This window comes from Thunnus albacares, chromosome 20, assembly GCF_914725855.1.
Source record: "Thunnus albacares chromosome 20, fThuAlb1.1, whole genome shotgun sequence".
Taxonomy (NCBI): domain Eukaryota; kingdom Metazoa; phylum Chordata; class Actinopteri; order Scombriformes; family Scombridae; genus Thunnus; species Thunnus albacares.
The window spans coordinates 14465849-14488046 of NC_058125.1; the positions used below are offsets into that span (position 1 = coordinate 14465849).

The 22198-nt window shown below is 39.0% G+C and overlaps 1 protein-coding gene across 1 annotated transcript in view; it reads left to right on the forward strand.

Moving 5' to 3' along the window:
* Positions 1–276: 276 nt before the first annotated feature.
* gfra1b (gdnf family receptor alpha 1b) overlaps positions 277–22198 on the forward strand; it is a 30070-nt gene continuing 8148 nt past the window's right edge. The window contains exons 1-8 of the mRNA XM_044338015.1: positions 277–1481; positions 1795–2103; positions 3114–3197; positions 13742–13920; positions 16319–16491; positions 18589–18698; positions 20792–20926; positions 21786–21985. Coding sequence (XP_044193950.1) covers positions 1442–1481; positions 1795–2103; positions 3114–3197; positions 13742–13920; positions 16319–16491; positions 18589–18698; positions 20792–20926; positions 21786–21985 — 1230 coding nt within the window. The 5' untranslated portion in view covers positions 277–1441. The remainder of the gene's footprint in view (positions 1482–1794; positions 2104–3113; positions 3198–13741; positions 13921–16318; positions 16492–18588; positions 18699–20791; positions 20927–21785; positions 21986–22198) is intronic.

Here is a 22198-nt window from a genome sequence, read left to right on the forward strand (position 1 = left end):
GAATTTAATGACCTTCAGTGAGTTATTGAGACACACTGTGACAACTTAGCTGTTCAACATTTTAAATCTATTAGGTTCTCTTGTTGAGCAAGCCTGCAGGTTACATAAATATATAATTAGCTATTATAAATGTTGATTTTACACTGAGTTAAAGGGGACGTATTATGCTCACTTCCAGCTATATATTTTTTATTCTGGGACTCCACTAGATTAGCTTTGCTTGATTCAAAAAACTCCTTATTTATCTTATTCTGGCCCTTTATGCAGCCCCTCAGTTCAGCCTCTGTTATTTTACTTTGCAGTGCTGTGTAATGGAAAACACTTACAGCGTGCCAGCACGACGAGGAAGAGGAAGAGGAGCAGAGCAGTGAACTTGCGCACTGTGCAGATGACCATATAAAGAAATCCGTCACAAGCCGACATCAGTTCGGGCTGAAAGAAGAAAAACCTGAAACTGAGCATTCAGAGCAATCTGAAGCCTGAGCTTTTTGCTAACGGGGATTACTTCTATATACATATACCTCATTGTTTGACACTTTGGCCACGTTTGATATGAATATCTGACTCTGTAACATTATATATATGACAGAAAATAAGGAAAAGCATAACAGGTCCCCTTTAATGAGTGAGCTCAATCCAGCTGAAATATTCTTACAGATGCAACCTGCTCGCCGCTGGCCATCAATTTGTTTCCACCGTCATAATAACTGGATGTAAATTGAGGCTGTTAATGGATTTATTAAGGTTATCGTGCGCACAGTCGCATGACGTCACGCCCTCGCGCGCTACATCCAGAGCCTCGCGATTTCTCATCAGAGCAGTCCGGATCAAACGGCGTTGTTGTCTCTCCATCTGCCAAGCGGGATGTAATTTTTATTTTTCCAGCTTTTGGGATGTATAATTTAAACATGCTTTCAACCCATGACGGGCAGTGAAGGACAATTAAAGTTATATTAATTGTTTCAATCACTTTAACCACTGACTCTTCTTGGTCGTGCCTGTAAAGTTTTGTCCTCAAACCTACTGACAGCTCCTGTGCCGCGCTGTCTGTGTGTGTTTGTGCGTGTGTCTGTTTATCTGTGTGTGCGTGTGTGTGTGTGTGTGTGTGTGTGTGTGTGTGTGTGTGTGTGTGTGTGTTTGGCAGAGCGGCGGACAGACAGAGAGGAGCTGATGGCAGCAGAGTGAAGTGGAAATGCTCCGCCGTCAGCGCGTCTCTGCAAGTCTCACTTTTGTTTACCGAAACTCCGGCAGGTTTGCACGATGTGGTTTTAGCTGTTGGACTCCAGAGTTTGGATTCTCCGTGTTGGATCTACAGGATGCACCACAACACATGATGTGCAACAGGAAGAAAAGCGGATCAGTCTGACAAGTTCTCTTGACACTTTATTATAATCCCCGAAACATCTCTTTAACCCAAACACACGTAACATCCTCAAGCGCGATGATTTTAACAACTTTTGTCATTATATTGTCCTTCCTGGGTAAGTGACATATTCATCTGTTGAATTTCTATAAGGTGTAAATTATAATAGGCTACATGCTATGATATAATTTGAAACATGCACCTGTTCTTTTACTGCTAGCAGCAAAACAATGTGCATTTGTGTGATTTGTTCTGGCACGATTGTGAACATTCATGGCGCAAAAAGTTTGTTAAATGCTCAGTGCATTTAGTATAGGCTATTATTTGTGCTCTCCAATTAAACAGACTACTCTTAGATGACGTTTAATGTCGAAAAATGAGCGTACGCCGACAACACAGCTCGTTTCTGACTGATTTCTTGTGACTCCTAGATTCAGTGTTCACCTTGAAGGGTGACAGCGGCTCAGCCTCCCGGCCCGCCCGCCTGGACTGTGTAAAGGCCAGTGAGCAATGTCTAAAAGAGTACAGCTGCAGCACAAAGTACCGGACGATGAGGCAGTGCGTGGCGGGGAGGGAGAGCAACTTCAGCGCGGTCACCGGTCCCGAGGCGCAGGGCGAGTGCCGCAGCGCTATAGAAGCCATGAAGCAGAGCCCGCTGTATAACTGCAGGTGTAGAAGAGGCATGAAGAAGGAGAAAAACTGTCTCCGGATCTTCTGGAGCATATTTCAGAGTTTACAGGGTAATGCACTGATTCAGGGAAATATTATTGATTATTCGTTGATTGATTAATGAGCTCACAATTAAAATAACTAACATTCAGTGGTGAAAGAAGTATATGCAGATCCCTTACTTGAGTGAAAGTTGCTCCACCATGTACAAAAATTCTCCATTACGAGTAAAAGTAATGCATTTGAAATTGTACTCAAAGAAAAGGTAGTGAAATAATCATCAACAAAATGTACTTAAAATGTCAAATATAAAATTACAGTGCTTATTATGCAGGCTGTCATTGTTAGATCATATTATGAAACTGGATTAATATCACTGATGCATTAATGTGCATTAAGCAGCATTTCAGTGTTGTAGCTGGTCGAGGTGGAGCGAATTTTACCACTTAATAGGTATAGTTTAATTTAAAAATGCATATATTTTATAAAATTATATATTGTGTGTATAAGCTGTAACAGCAAAGCACTTGAGACATTTGTCAGATAAGTGTAAAGGAGTAAAAAGTACAATATTTGTCTGAGAAATGTAGTGGAGCATAAAAATGGGAATAGTCATGTAAAGTACAAGTACCTCAAATTTGTAATCAAGTACAGTACTTTGAACTCATTCTCTTCTTACTGTACATCTTGGACATGCAAATTTAACAGCCTACCATAAAGTCAAGCTGGTAATATGCTCTATGCATGTCATTTATAATCCCCGTAGTGCCCGAAATTAATTAGTGATGCAACCTGTTTCCAAATTGCATATTTGTTCACTGGAACAGTGTAAAACCAATGTTAGACAAGATAACTTGATACAGAGTGAACCTGTAGTACTGTAAGGTTAACCTTCTATTGTGTAATTATATGAAAACGTCATATTACTGATAAAATAAGCACTATGAGTAATTATCAGGGATTACCCAAATATCCATTTAGTATACTTGATATTATGTTAAAGAGAATCACATAGCATCCACCCACACCACATACACACTTTCAAGCACACATTGGTGACAATCATTTTTTCCCCATGCAGGTAATGATTTACTGGAATACTCTCCGTATGAACCAGTCAACAGTCGGCTCTCGGATATCTTCCGCCTGGCCCCCATCATAGCTGGTAAGATGCTGCTTTTACATCCTTGACATTCCTGTAGGTTTAAGTTTGGACACTGCACAGTTGAGTAATTGTACATAGAGCCATTACTTCTCAGATGTGTTTAAACCCAGCTTAAGTCACCACATCGCCCCTACATATCTGTCACTACTTGACAACCACTCCTTTCTATTGCTGTCTGGTTTCAGGCTGCAGCTTTCAACGCCCATTATCCACCACAAAAGCTTTTATCTGCCACTGTGACCCAGCGTACACAAAGCAGAGTAATTTACTATATTTCACATTCAGCTCTCAAAGCAATGATGAGAGGTCTGCATGTTTTTCCACTGTCACAGTACTAATGCTGGAAGAAGCATTTATGTTTGAATTAATCATCCTTTTAGAGTTGAACGTGTGTTGTTTGAGCTGTTTGAGTGTGTTGTTAGCTTGCTGGGGGCTGAATGCCTGCATTAAAAAAGGAAAACTCTAACAGAAATGTTGCTTGCTGAATCTAAATGCCATATACAGTGCATACGGAAAATTTTCAGACCCTTTCAAGTTTTCCACATTTTGTTATTATTCAGACTCATCTTAAAATGGATTGAATTCATTTTTTCTCATCAGTCTACACTCAATACTCCACAATGACAAAGCAAAAACAGGTTTTTGGAGTGTTATGTTAATTTATTGAAAATAAAAGACTGAAATATCCAGTTTACATGAGTATTCAGACCCTTTGTTATGACAGTCGCAATTGACCTCTGGTGCATCCTACTTCTGTCAATGGTCCTTGAGATGCTTCTACAACTTGATTGGAGTCCATCTGCGCCTAACTGAATTCACTGGACATAATTAGGAAAGGCACACACCTATCTATATAAGGTCTCACAGTTGATGGTGTATGTCAGAGTGAAAAGCAAGCCATGAGCCAGAGAATTGTCTGTAGACCTGTGAGACAGGTTTTTGTCAAGTACAGATCTGGGCAAGGATACAAGAACATTTCTGCAGCATTGAAAGTGCCCGAGAGCATGGCAGCCTCCATTACTCTAAAGTGGAAGTTTGAAACCACTAACAGTCTTCCCAGATCTGGCCGCCCAGCCAAACTGTGCGATCGAGGACGAAAGGCCTCAGTCAGACAGGTAATCAAGAACCCAATGGTCACTATGAATGAGATCCAGAGTTCCTTTGTGGAGATGGGCGAACCTTACAGAAGAACGACCGTCAGTGCAGCACTTCACCAATCAGGCCTTTATCATTTTATTGATTTTCGGAGGAGGCCCCTTCCCCCTGCCCCTGCACCATGTGTGATTAAGGGTGAACCACTGGCAGCAGTGCAACAATATAAGTATTTAGGCACTGTCCTAGATGAGAAGCTTAAATTTGATGCAAATACAGATGCTATACGTAAAAGGGCAAATCACCAGTAGTTCTTTTTACGGAAGTTGCAAAGTTTTAATGTGGACATGACATTGATGAAAATGTTTTATTCTTCTTTTATCTGTCTGTCCTTTCTTGTTCTATGATTTGCCAGTTTGGCAGTTTTAGTCTTAAAAATAGGAACAAACTGGAGAAAACTGTCAAGCTGTGCCAAAAGATTACTGGTGCTACCCTTAATGACCTTAAACAACTGTATGAATTGAGGGTTGTCTCAAAGGCACAGACTATTGTTTTGGACCCTCAACATCCTTTAGGCCTACATGTTGAATTCCAGATGCTTCCATCAGGGCAGAGGTTTAGTCTCCCCAAAGGTAGCACTAATAGATACAGATTGTCCTTTGTTCCATCTGCTATTGGTTTCTTAAACAAACTGTAACATAGGATGTCATCGCGTCTTTCTTTCTTTTTCCCATGATTCGTGGTGACAGTGTACGAGATACGGATCTTGTGCTGTGTTGTGTGTGATATATGTATTTCTGTTGGATTATTGTCCGTAAAGCAAATTGCCCCTCTGGGACATTGTGAATCTTGAATCTTTATTGTAGAGTGGCCAGACGGAAGCCATTTCTCACTAATAGGCACATGATAGCCCGCTGGGAGTTTGCCAAAAGGCACCTGAATGACTCTCAGACCATGAGAAGCAAAATCCTCTGGTCTGATGAAGCGAAGATTGAACTATTTGGCCACAATTCCCAATGGCGTGTGTGGAGGAAACTAGGCACGGAGTATCACCTCATTAATGCATCCCTACAGTCAAACATGGTGGTGGCAGCATCATGCTGTAGGGATGTTTTTCTATGACAGGGACAGGGAGACAAGTCAGGATAGAGGGAAAGATGGATGCAGAAAAATATAGAGCAATCCTGAGTGAAAACCTTTTCCAGAGTGCTCAGAGTGCCGGGGCAAAAGTTTACATTTCAACAAGACAACGACCCGAAGCATCCCACCAAGAAAACAAAGGAGTGGCTACGGGAAAAGTCTGTGAAAGTCCTGGAGTGATTTTGGTTCGTCATTGTTTCAGATTCAGATTCAACAAAATGTGGAAAACTTGAAAGGGTCCGAAAACTTTCTGTATGCTCTGTATGTGCTCAAATGTCAATGGGAGTGCAGGTGGATTTGGAAACATACACCTAGACAGGCCCGTATTTAGATCTGCTGAGATCACACACACATGCACAGAGGAGCAATTAACCATCTGTCTGCGTTCTATGGCTCTGACAGAACAAGAGCTGTGTCTGTGACAAGTGCAGCACTCTCTGGCACCCTTCAATGTTGGACTTTCTGGCTGGAGGAGGGCGCCTGCTGCACTGGCCAACTACCATTTCAGTGAAAAAAAATGGTCATTTGATTCTCTTGCTCCCTCTCGTACTCTCTCTCTCTCTCTCTCTGGCTCTCGCTTTGATTGAATCCACATAGTGTATCACAGTGGCTCTGCTCCACATGCAATGACATAATGGTTAACTGTGTTTCAAACATATACAAAAGAGTTGTACTGTTCCAGCAGAGTAAAGAATCATTTCTTGGAATTTGCTCTGGAGTTGTGCAAATGTAGTGCAGACAGATAGGTCTGGCAATCCGAGACTAAGGAGAATTGAAAGAAAATAAATTGAAACTGAAAAAGTGGTTAGGATTTGTGAGGCTTTCAGATAATGGGACTAGCAATAAAACAAACAACAAAACAGAGATTATTAAAAGGCAGAGAAGAAAAAGCTGCTTAAAATACAAAATCATTAGTTTGATGTTGCTAAGATGACCCCCCCCCAAAAAAATCAGAGGAATCCACCTGATCAAATGTTTAAATCTTGATAAGCCATATTTAAAAATCTGATCTGCTAATGTGCTCTTCTATCAAAGTCAGTAACTAAGAATATGGAAGACACGGCAGCTTAACTTGTGTTTTTTTTTTTTTATCATTATCAGGTGCTATTACTGTGTAAGAAATCAGTATGAGAGTATGTGAGCAAGATAAATCGGGATGCAGAGGTAGAGCTGGAGCTCTGTAGCCAGTTTAATATATAGCGCTGGGTAAACAGCCAAAGGCAGTCTAAGAAAAAAATAAATCACTTAATGGGTTAGATATCAGGAATCCATTTGCCATAAGTGACCTCATTCCTGTCTGCAACTAAGCCGGGCCTGAGGCGATCCGCAGGGTAAAATAATGCACATGTGAGCCAGCGTAGAATGATCCATACTGCATCCCAAGGGTCAACTACTAAGACATGATGCTTACTATGGTATAATGGCTGAAAACAGATACCTATTATACACATTTTATCCAATTTTAATCTAAATATGTTTAAGCATATATTTTATAAGACACCTTCCTTTTGCCTAAAACTCTTTATTTAGAAACAACAATCAAAGACACCACAAATTGTATATTTGCAATGAGTTTTGAGTACTACCTTCATTAATTCACTTTTCTTTTCCCGGTTCTGCACAAAGCTTGACTTATGATGTATTTATCACAGTATCCATTCAAATTGAAAGGCATGACCTCCAAGCAAGCAATTGCTAGACTGTAGTCTCCTGGAAAGGCTGAAATTAAATGCTGTGTCACTTATAAATAGATGAATAAGTGGCTTTCAGAGATGTAACACAATGCTGTTGTGCAGACTGGGGGAATGATGGGACCAAATAACTGCCCTTAACAAGAGAAAAAGAGAGCTTCTGTACAACACACCATGTTTATGTCTGTAAAAATAATCTACTGGTGTACTTGAGGGCATCAATAAGTAAAATTCCAAAGAACAATGAGTGTAAGACAACTTTGTGGTGGTGATTCCGGATGCAGCTTCTTTGCAATCCCACAGAGAGAGTTGAGAAAAGCAAGTATTACTGCAGGGCATATCTGCTTGTACGATCACATTCCCAACTCATTATAAGTACGATACTTTTGAAGACAAGATGAACTGATTCTGTATTTCCATAAAAAGTCTGACACCAGTGGTATAAACACAGATTTCTTTCCAACAAGATTTTTGGCATATCACATACTGTACATAAGAATGAGCAAAGGTTTAAAAAAAAAAAACCCTCAAGCCAGTTCCTCAATTAACAAGTAAGCAGCCAATCACAGGGAGGGATTTTCACTAGTACTGGTCATACCACTGAGCCTAGCATCTATCCTCATAGCTCATCAACAGTCTTACTGACAATCGAGTCTGTGAACAAGAGATGAAGCTTAGCACGATGGTTTTCCATTGCAAAGTGCAGATCTCAAGAATAATTGAGTGGGTCTAGTTGCCTGAAGCAACAGATTAATCCTCAGTAGTGTTTGTCCTCTGCCGCCGGCCCAGCATGCCTGTGAACTGTGCATAATATATGAGCAAACATGGCCATCAGCAGAAGAAACGTTTTAAATCTGTTGATCCTTTTTACACAAGACGTATCAGCGAATCATCCAAAGGCATTTCCTTTCACACGCTTCTCCTTTGTTTTCGTTCTGCCCCTCTGTAACCGCAGAATAACACAATTTATTCCAACTGAATTAACAAGATGGAGCTCAAATCCCAATAACAGACTCAAGTTGTGGATTAGAAGTTCACTTATATGCTGTGTAATCAAATATTCAAACTTAGGCATGAAGTGAAAGAAACAAAAAACAAGCATACTTTGTTTTCATTGTAACAGAGAGCCTGATTGTTTAACATGAGATATCTGTACACTGCATAAAGCACAGAGGAGGACACAATAACACCAAAATCTGTGCAATAAAAAGTAATCTAAGATGTTCGAAGGGACAACTCCAACCTGCCACGTGTCTTTAATCAGTTTAGCCACTATAGTCATAAGACTGATATGCTTAAAACTATAGATGATTGGTGATTTATACTAATAAAAGGTCCAGCCATATTCTAGCCTGAATTATTTAGCATGGTAAAACATATTGTAAGTATTCAGTTGTGTTGCGGGCACATGATTTAAAAGGGGACATATCATACTTTTTGTGATTTTCTGTTATTTTTATAGTGTTGTGATGCCAGATGTCTATTTTAAACATGTTCCAAAACTTGAGGTGAACGTTTTTTGCAATGTTACCTCTACTTCCTCCTCATGATGATGTCAGATTGTTCACACATGTCCTTTGTTGATAAGGTTGTTCCATGTACAGATGTATTTGAGAAGTTTCAATTTCAAGTAAAGAGTGCAAACAAGAAGGGGAATCTTACTGCTACTGTGTATTAACCTAGCCTCCCAAGTAACTGGAAGTGGGCCAAGCCACAGCTCCCAGAAACTGGCCAATCAGAACAGAGTGGGCTCATCGGGCGGATGGCCTTAAAGAGACAGGAGCGAAAATAGCCTGTTTCAGACTGGCTGAACTGAGGGGCTGCATAAAGAGCCAGTATAAGTGGTTACATAGTTTTTTGAAATGTAAATCATGCAAAGATAGGCTATACCAGTGAAGCCTCAGAATAAAAATATAGACCTGGAAACATGCATGATACATCCCCTTTAAAATGTTGAAGCGTAACATACCCAGGGGAATGTTATTTTACTTTATTTTACTTTGCCACCAAGTTTTGACACTTTGCCACATCATGCAAATCAAAAATAATACTTGATAACATGCATCATGCCAAGAATGTCAATGAGCAAGTACTATCAGACACATTATCAGTCATCAAAGCCGAGAACACACACACACACATGCACGTCATTCACATACTGACTAACACACTCCCCTCAATGTTCTTTGCCACTCTGACACATATGAGTGTTATTGAATGATGGCGGCTCTGTAAAGCAGCTTGGAGAATAGACATTCCTCACCAAGATGAGTGTACCTGATGGCTTAGCCATGACAAGCTGTGTGCAGGGAGCCAAGTGGATACGCAAGTGATGCAGGCAATGGCTAATCATGGCTTTGAGATAAGAAAATAAAACGCTGTAGGCTACAGGTGACACAGGATAATGTTTTCAGTCAGGCATGGAATTATTTGATGTGAGCTAACCACACCCTACACCCACACGCGCAAACATACATGTACACAAACACACGTTCAGACAAATCTGTGTACGCATTTTTACAGTTTTGTGTGCATACTGTTGTATAGAAACATGCATCATCTACATGCAAAGCACCCTGCACATATACCCATACGCTGACAGTGACATACACAAAACTCAAAATCATCGCAGTGCCCCAGGCTTTTCTTACATATCCCACATTGACATGTACAATAAATATGTAAATATACAGTAAGCTCATGGTTTTAACAACTAATGCTTGACGTAGGAAGATCAAGTGAAGGGAAGGAATTAAGTCCCCTACGGTATTCTTTGGCAACTGCTGCTGATGAGACAATAAATGGACAGCACTTCTAATTAGCCAAGTTGAATCTGAATATAAAACAGATTTCTTGAAAACAGAAAGCAGAAGTGTGACTGGTTCCCTCCATATCTGACTCACTCATTGCATGGACAGGTGCAACCACAATGTTGTGCCCTTGCACTTGATTTCCCTCCACTATCCCACAGTGACAGTGGCGCCATATGTTCAGTCTTCTTACTTAACGTCATTTCCAAAACCAGTGAGTCATATCCACAAGAGACATATCACTTTCATTCCCAACATATAATTTGGTGAACACGTACTGAGTCCTCATGGTCCACATGAGTCTCACAGTCCAACAATATCATCCTTATGAGCTTATATCATAATCATACTGAATATAGCAGATATCTGCAATGCTGAGGGCTTTGCACTCTTTCTGAATGAAAACAGGCTGAATGACTGAGCAGGGGATTATATAAAGGGAAGGAATAGCTGGTGCAGTAGGAACTAAGTGAGATTTTGCTAATTACATGGGTGCACTTAATAAATGGGTCTTGGGTCTGGTCATAAATGCAGAGACACTGGCATGGATTTAGTGATGTTGGCAGGATGCCTGAAGGCAGGGTGCCATGAAGGAGAAGGCTGTGACCACTGCTGTTTTCTTTCCATTACGGGAGATGACAAAGAGTTCCACTAAATGGACAGTTAGGTTAAGAAGGATTAAGTAAAGCAGCGATACTTTGTGAAGGAGTTTGATTTTGAAGTATTATCCGGATTGCAAATGGAGGCTCTGTAATACAATTATTGGTTGGAGTATTTGGACTAGTGAATGAAGTAGAATCAGGTATTGAAAGCAAGTGTTTCCATTCAGCTTTGACCTCTGAGAAACTAAACTCAGGATTTTTTAGCCGCGCTGAGAGCTGCATGAAATTATGTATTATCTGCATAAAAAAGGGTGGCTTATTCATACTTGGAGAAAATGTTACAGAAAGGGAAGATATGAGACTAAACATTTCAAAGACTATGTTTTAGGGAATGCTTAACTGGACCTTATTAAAACCATTTTCATGTGCCAGCAGGCTCTTGAGGTTTGTTTTGGGGGTCACACACTTATGCTTGAGCTCACAGATGTATAAGAACATCTCTGAAAAGGTGTTTTTGTAATTGCATTTCAGAAATGTGTCAAATGGACATTTTGGCAGCTGTACAATAGAGACTTTTGGTTCTCATATTCTCACATTCACTGTATTAGTGAAGACAGCCCCCCCAGGACACCATAATTAACCTCTACTTTGAAATTCCTAGTTTAACTCTACCTGACTGGCAGTCTGTCAGAAGGTATTTTGTATCAACCTATGAGGGGTCAAAGGGTCAGGTTCCAGTGTTTGCTCCATTGGCTTGTCATTTGGTCTACATCAATGGCAACATGGTGGCCTTGCTCAGGGGGTGAAACTTAAGAAGGCTAAGTGAGATTTATATATTTTTTTTTTTCTTAAGACAGCCTTTTAACAAGATAGGATGTTTTATTTTAGGCGGACATTTAGGAGTTCTTGTTGCACTGCAAGGTCAATAGACAAATGATACAAGGACCTAGAACAATGCTTAGTGAAATTAATGAATGTATAGTCTAAGAATACATGCGCACAAAATGTATTTTTCAATAATATGTTACAACAGTATTGTAAGAATCCAGTTTTAAGCGTGCTCACAAATCCCCTTTGTTGTTGATGGACTTTTCGTGTGAAAGATATGAATACAGTACATTTAACATATCATTGCCTTTTACGGTGAAATGTGACAATAGAGACATTGAGACAGTAAGAGGATTACAAAACCAAGCAAAGATTGTTTTTTTATGATTAAAATCACACTGCAGCACACAATTAAATGGCACAAGGAGCATAGAACGAACTGTAGACAACTAATAAAAAACAATCTTCACCATTTTATCCGTTGCCCTGTTTATAGAGCTCATTGGTAATGACATACTGTATGACTTAGTACAAAACCTTGTTGCAGCAATCATTTCTGATGAAAATAATGCTCTTCATGTGCTCTTGTGGCTGAAATTCACAATATCAACGTCATGATTCTCCATTAACTTGAATGTTTTCTTACGGACAATAAAATATGGTGTGCAGTGGAATTACTCTGGAAACAGAGAAAATATGACCTCAAAATTAGCTTATTAAATGCAGAAATGCTCCTGATTGGAAAGGTTTTTTCCTGCTGTGGGGTGTTATATCTATATGAATTCACACTGTGACCTACAGCTTCACCTTCTTACTCACACTTAGCTCGAGCCATTGCGCTACATGAACACAAACACACACATATACACACAGAACCATATTTTAATCTAACTTCTCAAAGTAAGAACTTTTTTAAAAAGTGTGTTTTTAATACAACTAAGGTAAGTGTTTCCCCCTCTGGGTAACAGTAATTGAGGTAAAACTGTCACACCTACGGCCCAAGAGCTACAAACAGCCACTAAAGGATCACATCCCACATCTCTAGGCACTTGTCAGCTATAAGTAATGGGTTTTCTAATATGTGATTAACCCAAGGTTCAAGAATGTATTCGGATTTAATCATGGTTCATTCTGTGGTGCATGAAAGAGTGCAGTGAGCTTCAATTCCACCTCAAAAGGCAGAATTACAGAATTCATTCTTCCGTGCAGAAGCTGAGGATACAGTTTGTGTTACTGTGCAAAGTCAGTCGGGCAGGAAGGAATTTAACTACAACAAATGAGAAAAATGAGATGGGAGAGTGATGATGTTGGCCACATAGGGCTTTAGCTTGGGTTGAAGGAGAAGCATAGTGGGATGGAAGCAAAGATAGGCAGTATGACTTCATGTAACTGAAGGCAGGGGAAAATGCATTGTGTCTGAGCAGGTGTGTGTATCTTAAAAGGCACACATTTCTGTTTTCCGAGGACAACAAAATTACCCTCGAGCTACATGGATGAGATGAGAGAAACAGCAGCAATCACACAAACACAAAATGGGAGATACCACTAAGAGTAGGGTACTTTTTGGTAAAATAAGGGTTTAAGCTTTTGCCCAAATGTCACCTTGGAATGAAAGTGTGGCTGTCTATTGTTAATATGTCTGACAGGGGAATCTGATAACAACCTAGGGGTACACCATTTAGCCAGAGTCCAAACAAGTATGTAACAAAGCAATTGCAAAAATGGAGCAACTCGAGCAACAAATTGGTGCAATGATTTATAATGCGTACCCTGTAAAAGATTTCTCTGTCCATGCTTTTTGTATAATGTGTTTGCAAATACAAGCATGATTTAGTTTAACAAGGCTTGAAGCTCTCATACAGCTTGGTGTAAAATTGTAAAACAACAACGATATACAGTTTTAAATACTTGAAAGATACCTAAGCAACATTATGACAACTTTGGTTTGGCAACAGCTCTGGGAAGGATGCTAACTTGGATAATTAATGTCATTATTGACGTAATAGCTTTTATTTTACCTTCCATATTCATACTATATACAGTAAGATCCCCTCATCCTACGAGGTACTTTGAATTTTCCTCAGGACTATGGATTGAAATGGAGATGTTTAATTTCTCAGGTAAAATATTTAAATAAAATAGATGCAAAATAATACCTTACTTGAAAAAAAATTAGGGACACATGCGTACTGTAGTGGAAATGATGATGGAAATAAGAATTATGAGTGTACATCCCATATGACTCTTTTTTTTTTCTTTCTTCTTTGTTCATTGTTTGAAGTATTGATAATCATTGATGATTAAACAGCAATGTAACCAACAGGCGAAGCAGTAATTCTAAAATGTGGAATATGAATTTATGTGTCCCCCCTCTCTGTCAGTTGAGCCTGCATCCACGAAGGAGAACAACTGTCTGAATGCTGCCAAGGCCTGTAATCTGAACGACACATGTAAGAAATACCGCTCGGCTTACATCAACCCCTGTACTAGCAGGGTGTCTGCTTCTGAGGTCTGCAACAAGCGCAAATGCCACAAAGCCCTACGACAGTTCTTTGACAAGGTAATTAAGCATGTTATTCTTGGGAGCGATCTGCAGCTCTTTTTCTGTTCGTTTGATTTTGTAGTTGGCACTCCAACCAACGCCCAAAACAGGTGTCAAATGCTTTTCTAGATGCAATTCTACAAGGATATGGAGCAGCCAGCCAGTGGGAAAAAGCGCCCCTGGAGAAAAATTTTGACCCTAAATCCCAAATCTTGTGGCCTCTGGCACATTCTACTGCCACTATTCCATCATATACACTGATCTCAATTATTGCATATTTTAATGAGTTTACATACCTGATTGTAAACATGTAGTGAAGTATTGTAAAGGAGAATTAGGCTTCTTGTGCATTTTAGCCCACACACTCTGCAAACAGCTATTAATATTTAAAACCACACCTATTCCTGACTGATCAGAACTTTTTAATTAAGAATCATTAGACCATATTTATTAGTTTTTATTATTTATTGACACCTTCACTGTTAGGTTTATCAAGACATGACACAGTGATGGTTAATTTATTGTTTTACTAGAAACATAAATACAGTCTTATTCTTTGAGAATAAAGTTATTTTAAGGGGGGACATGTCTTATCTAGCCTATGTATTGGTTTTAAATTAAATTATAAAATAAACCTCTGCCAAAAATAACTCTAAAATAACAAAACATGTGAATCACTTGACTCAATTTGATTCAGTAGAATCAGGTGATTCTACTGAATCAACTCAACTATTCATTTTCATCTTCTCTATCATCCAAATCCCTGCCCAGCTCAAAAAGTGCCCTGCTTAGCTTCTTATTGTCTCCTCTGAGTAAGAAATGTCCTTTTTAGAGAGCCAACCATGTTTGAAACTGGTCTTGTCTTTCCCTTACTTAATTCTGGATTCCTCAGTATTTGAAAGGGCAGAGCACACACCTGACCAGGTGTAAGATGAGTGGAAAGTCTTACTCTTCATTGCTTCTAGAAAATACTCTCAACAGCGAGAGGGCTCTTGATGTAGGGACAATGTTCTTTAATCTGCCTGGCTCTGTGGACCTGTCTGGGTCGGCTCAGGACCTTCATGCTTCTAATGTTACTGTCTGGTTCCTCTACCTACTCTATAAAACAAAAACACGTTTGTCTAATTCATGTAGCAAATTATCTGGGATCGAAACTAAATCACATGCAACAGTAAAATGATCAACATTACACATTTCCATTTACGAAGTATCAGTTCTAAATTGAAATATTCTTCACAACAATTAAAATTAAAACCAATTCAAAACTTTGATTAGTAATGTATTCATTCTAATATACTTGATGAACTGACCAACAATTTTCTTCTTTAATGATGTGGAAAAACATTTATACTTGATCACATATATTACTGCAGGAAGTTCCACTACATCATATTTTATTTTTAAAACATGATTTGGCACATCTGACATTAGTTTGCATAATTGGTCAATGACAAAAAATACAAAAATGTTCTACATTTTAAACTGTAAAATTACGGTGTAAGGCTGAGACATAGGCCTCTGTCATTCTCCTCATATGACACAGGCCTGTTACTTTGACAACATTGCCTGTTTCTGTGTGTGTCTGCAATGCATCTTAGAGATGGTTCTGCTGTAAAAAGCACAATGTAAATAAAGATAATTTATTCATTCATTAAGCCAATAAACGTCTGTGTGGTGTATATGGAAAATGCAACACTTTCAGTGGACTTTTTAATACTTAATGCGCAGTCATCAAGTTGCTGCCACCAGCGTTTTCCAAAGCAGGTAATAAGGATGTCCCCTGTCTGTGCAGTCAATGCAATTCTTAATGTCTTTTGTCATCAATTACTTTGATAATATTTGACAAACAGTGAAGACAACTCTCCGCTCTCTATAGCAGGACACAACACATCATGCTCACATTGTTTTGAAGCAGAGGCTAGTGGTTATAAATGTACACGCATAGCGTATCACAACTTGTCAATCAAAACTATTTTACTAGAATCAAAAATGAATATAATAAAGTAGCCGGCTGGACTTAAATGAGTAGTCAGCTGTTTGGCTGGCAGCCGGTGCTTATGGAAAGCTCAGTTTTAAATTGATTTTCACATTAAGCTGGCTTTCTATCCAACTCCTCATTAAAAGTCTCTTTAGTTACTTAGCATGGCACTTAATACATCACTAAAAGCTACTGTTCATGTTGGGTTGCAGCCATAGTGGTTCGGAGGTACCTATGTTCAAATTTTGCCACCATTTAACTATATACAGGAGGAGGCTGCATTAAAAGTTGAAAATGCCATGTGTTTTCTGAGAGAAAATCTTAGCTTTGGTGACATCAATGGATACCTGGAAAGAATGGAAAGTTTTTTGTCCTACAGGTCACAACACTACCTGCATCAACATGTGCTCTTTTTGTCCTTTTCTTCCCAAAATTAAGGTTCCAACTAAATACAGCTATGGGATGCTATTTTGTTCCTGTCCATCGGGGGATCAGACAGCATGCGCAGAACGCCGAAGACAAACCATTGTACCAGTCTGCTCCTATGAGGATAAAGATAAACCTAACTGTCTGTCGCTTCAGAACACATGCAAGACCAACTATATCTGCAGGTAAGAGGGCACAGAGGAATCCTTGAGGTCACCTTTTTTCCAACATACTTTTCTTCAAATGTACAATTGAATGTTCTTTATAGTACTGTGTAGTTATTATAGAAAGCATAATTTCACAACCAAGATTTTTCATTTGGTTGTTAATGTAACTGACCATTTACTTTGCCTGTCCTTATTTCTATGCATTGAAAACCCAAGGCATCTAGTTTCTAAGAGGCAACCATAACCTACAGAGAGCATTTCAGGAGTAATTCAGATGGATTTAAGAGAAGATAACTATTGTTATAGTCTTAACAACAAGGTGAAAACTGAACAGTGGTAATGTTAATGGACAGAAGATTGCAAGCCTGAGTCAGTTTAATTCATTTCTATTATCAAAGGGTGATTACTTAAATGTTTTTCTTCTTGTTCCTACAATTGAATGTTTGAGATTTACTGTACAGAATGATGTATATGTGCAGAATTTGACACTATAAAGTTGTTTTCACATTCATCTGCGGTGGAAACTTTCTCTGTGCTAAATGAAAATCAGATTTTAAGGGAGGAGCCTACAAGCATGATTTGTGACATCACATATACTGTGGAAGCCAATGCTGGTCCAATATTCAACTTACACAAGTGTGATGTGAAAACTTAAAGCCTCCAGTGTTAAAGAAATAATTTAACTTTTCTTGTGGAAAAACCATATTAGACACAAATTTTATACTATGTGACCCAAACAATTACTATCAAAATAGTAATTCACGTTCCACCAGGAACATTTTGGCAGCACACCACTTAGCTGTAACAAGCTCATGGGTGTATGCTAGCCATGGATGTATAAAGAGAACTGGATAAAGCGTCGGAGGCGGGGCCCCGTTCATTCCTATGAAAGTTGCTCAGAGGCGCATTAAGCCAAAAAAAAAAAAAATCGACTTCCCGGTATGAAAGTACCCGAATCTTCCGCATTGTGCGACCCATAGAGCATGCGCACTAGTGACTTTCACTGGCCGAGTCGGCTACTTCCGGTTTAGCCCTCCGGCTAACTTCAATGGGGATAAAACAATTCAATCATGCGGCTCCTCTAGGCTTTTGAAATGTGATCGGACCGAATAGATTTAATTCTGATAGTGAGACAAGTCATTTCGCGGGGGTTGTGACGCTCAGAAAAATTTATCCGCTGATTTACAGACATCTCTTTCACAATGTAAGTCTATGGGAAAAAGTCTTTTTGGGCCAGTGAGCATCACGTGACGTTGTAATTACACGGTTTGGCCGCTATGTCAAATTTGCTTCAAAGCCTGGTGCTCTTCCTGTATCCAGTTCTCTTTATACATCCATGATGCTAGCCAGCACAGCCAAGGTAGCTTGGTTACCCTGTAGTGTCGCTGCTGTCAGAATGACAAACTAGAGACCCATAACACTGACTGAGTGCAACACTATTATTAAAATACGCTGTTATTTCCATAGTAAAATGATACCGTGTTTACCCGCCACCCTCCCCTCTCTGCAGCAGTCGGCTTTTCACTCCACCTTTGAGTGAAGCCTTTCAGAACAACGATAAAAACATTTGATTTTTGACGTGGTCAGACAGCACGTCATAAGAACCAGTTCTGAGAGAGAAAAATGTAGTTAAAAAGCATGAAAGTTAAAGTAGTGGTTTGGTCCCTCTGACTGATATATTATTAATATGACATCATTAGATTATTAATATTGAAGCATCAGTGTGTAAGCAGCATGTTACTGTTGTAGCTGTTGGAAGTGGAGCTAGTTTAAACTACTTTATATACAGTTAGACCATAAATCAGCTTAAAACAGCTGTCAGCAGGTGTCCTGACTCCTTGCAAGAAACAGAAAAGTTGTTTACCTCATCCACTGCAGCAGAACTGTTTCAGTAAGTTTCCACGGCAGCACAACTCAACTGTTTCTTTAATAGTTTTCACTGCAGCACAACTAAACCGTTTCACTGAAAACAGATTTTTAATCATGCTAGTTAAGACTGGCTTGAAATCAGTAAAGGATTTATTGCCTATGAAGCACCTCACCCAGTATAAGCTCGATATCTAATACCAGCTTCAGGAAATTAGCATCTGTTATTTGTATCTCTATTGTTTATAGATCAAGACTGGCAGACTTTATTAGCAACTGTCAGCCAGAGGCTCGCTCCATATCAGGCTGTCTGAGGGAGAACTATGCTGACTGTCTGCTTTCTTACTCAGGACTTATTGGTAAGTTATTTAAAGTATTTTAACAATGAATTTAGTTAGTTATAACTCTGCTTGTTACTGAACCTTAAGCTGTACGTAAACTTATACTCGTCATGTATGTATAATGCCCAGTTGACTTATGTTCTCCTATTTTATCGCATTGTTTCTAAAACCTCTACCTGAAGGTTTTGTACAGTTGTTTTTTGTAATTATGAAGGTGCTTTAATGATTTATGAAAGGTAAGACTGGGCGCTGCTCATGTGGTGACCTGTGGCCTACAGGAGCAAACAAGCTGAACTCTTTATCAATTAATCAGTTTATTACCATTTTAATTAACTATTTTATATACTAGCCCATCCCAAGGTGATACCTTAAAATAGCTTACTTGGTCCAACCAGCAGTCCAAACCTCAAAGGTTTTCAATTTACAGTGATATCAAACACAGTAAAGCAACAAATCATCACACTGAAGAATCTGGAAGACTGATTCTGGAGACGGTTATATATAATAATATTCAAAGTTACGGCATTGGATTTTCTTTTTAACTGAATCTTTGCTTTACAACAGATGAAATCTATTCAGATGCAGCAGAGAGAGAAAATAAGAAGATTTCCTAATAGAAGTAGCACACAAGGCATACATAACCAAGTTCATGGCAGTTTTTATAGATCATAAACATACAGTATTTTGACAGTTTGTCAATCAGTCTTTAAGCTGTAAATTTCCTTTATTACCCTACTGTGCAGCATATAAATAACCTCCAGCCAGCTGTGAAAGTAGGGCTGCAATTAACAACTATTTATATTATTGATTTTTTTCTGTACATTATTTTCACAATAAATTCAAGGTGTTTTATGATGTCTGGTTTTATCCGAACAGTCCAAAAGCCCTAAAATAGTGAATTCACATTATTCACATTGTAGAAGCTAGAAACAGGGAATTTTTGACATTTTTGCTTAAACAATTAATAAAATGATTAATCAGTTATCTAAATAGTTGTCAATTAATGTAAACATGCAATGTTGCAAGCTGTTTAGCAGTCTATTTATAGTCTACTGACTACTCCTGTATTTTCCACAGAAGAGATTAAGGCACAGTCAATATGTAGGGTGTAAATCATCACAGTTCATACACCACAGCATTGTGTAGAAATAGTACTTGTTTTCCTTTGTTCTGTCTTCCATCAGCAAGTTTCATTATGCAGAAAGGAAAAATGATGTCCCACTGAGTTTTAGTAATGAGATTTGAACAGTGACCAATTGCAAACTCAACAGGCAGACATTTTAATCTACACCATTCACATCCTACTTCACACAGGTTACACCCTCTAATGGGGCCCCCCTGGCTTAACCACTCATCTCTGTCTCTGCAAACAGAAATTTGCATGTACTTCCACAGCTAATAAGTATGAGCATAATCAACCCTATGCTCCCTGAAAAAGGACAGTTTTATTCAGTCGAGATGACACCATAGCAAAGAATGGTTTCATTTTACTTTGTGCTCATTGAAGTACAATGTGCCCCAGCTTGGTCACCACGGTTGACTCTCGATCGGCTGTGTTTAAATGCCTCAGCAACAAAGATGTAGCTTCTGAGATAGTGTAACTGCAGTGGTATGCAGATTGCCATGCCTTACTGGTGGTAAGCACCAGCAGTCCTGAATACACTCTTCAGAGCTACAGTTTGCCACCTTTGTTGACATCAGCATTTCTATGAATAATGTACATGTTGTTGAAGAGGCAAGACCACTGGCCACACATAATTACAAGTCAGTGAGGTGAAGTGAGCTTACAGTATAATCACAATGCAGCAGGTTGTTGTGACAGTGTAAAGGCTGAGAGTAGAGTCATTGGGCTCCACTCTTTTAGTTCAATAGAGCCCTATAAAAAGGTTGAAGCCTTTGTGAAACAGAATAATAGTCAAGCATCATACAGTAACACTGCTCCATAAAGAGGTACCTTGCAATTCATGTTTAGTTCTGAAATCTTTGTAAAAGGGGTATATGCTTGTCCTGAATGGTTGAACTGAAGATTAAAACTTCAGTGCACAGTGAATGAAAGAGTAAAATTAGTTTGGTGTGATGGGTTACTAGTTTTCTTCTCTTGTGTTCTGCAGGTACAGTGATGACACCCAATTACGTGCGATCTCTTGGTATTAGCCTGTCACCATGGTGTGACTGCAGCAGTAGTGGGAACAGCAAGACAGACTGTGATAAATTTGCTGAGTTTTTCACCAACAATCGATGCCTTCGTGAGTTCCCATATTCAGCCATCCTGGCTTTTTGAGATAGTCGAATGGGGGATAATGGCTTGAAACAGGAATTTTATGTGATGGTGCAATTTCTCTGAATTTGACACTTAAGCAACAATCTCTTAAGCATGTCTTTTGTTACTTCACTCATATGTAATGAGGGGCATTTTTATGATCAAACTCCAATGAAGAACATATTGTGGTTTACTAGAGGAAGTTTTTTTTTTTTTTTTTGAATTGCAGTATACTAAATTGCCTTGACAATAATGGATTTTACTATGATTAGGAATAGATCAAGAAATCTTCTTGATCAATATAAAACCACATTTTTGCTCATGGAAAAATATCTTAGATTGTGCTTAATGAGTAAATTACACTGCATAAATTATTATGAAGTACATTTTTGTACAGCTTTGTGAATCATTGCTATTAAAGGCACACACTGCTTTTAAAAATGCTCTTGAGAAAGGTCAAGTCATTTCTTTTTCTGAACAATTATCTAAAGTATCAATTATAAGAAGCTTTTAGTTGGACATGAACAAAATGTTTTGGGCCATGCCACTTGCACTTTTTCCCAAGGCAGTGATGGAAGGCACCTGCTAACTTGTTGGTTATGCAGCCTGTATTTTTAAATACGAGGCCTTAGAGGGCACTCTAGTTGATAATACTCATTAAATGAAATTCAAACATTCAATTTAATCTTAGTCATGACATTTGATGCATATTTTCACATATTTACATTAAGTATTTTCTCACTTGTGCTAATTACTCCTGTCAATTTACATTGTCTACTAAAGCATAGATTCTGCATGTGAACAGGATCAATAATGCCACCAATGAATACACTATATCCCTGCAGGTAACGCCATCCAGGCATTTGGCAACGGTACTGATGTTGGAGTTTGGCAACCCCAACCCCCAATTCAGCCTACTGTACTCGAGCCTAGCGTCACTCGGAGGGGTAAAGAGCGAAACAGTAACGCACTGGACACACTGACGGACATGACCAAATTGGATCTTGATACTGACTCACTATATCACATCTGTGGGACCTTACAGGTGAGTTTTTAAAAGTAGAGTGTGTTTCTGTAAGTGTTTCTGCAGATGCAGTTGTCAAGATATTGTTTTCAGAGTAGTCACGCCGAGCCATGACTCGAGTTGGGCTGGCATGCTGTGAGTGTTTTTCCATTACACAGCAGGGCAAAGTAAAATAAGTTGTTTACCTGTTGGTAGACTCATAGGTCAGTCTCTTAATGTTTCACTCATAGAGAC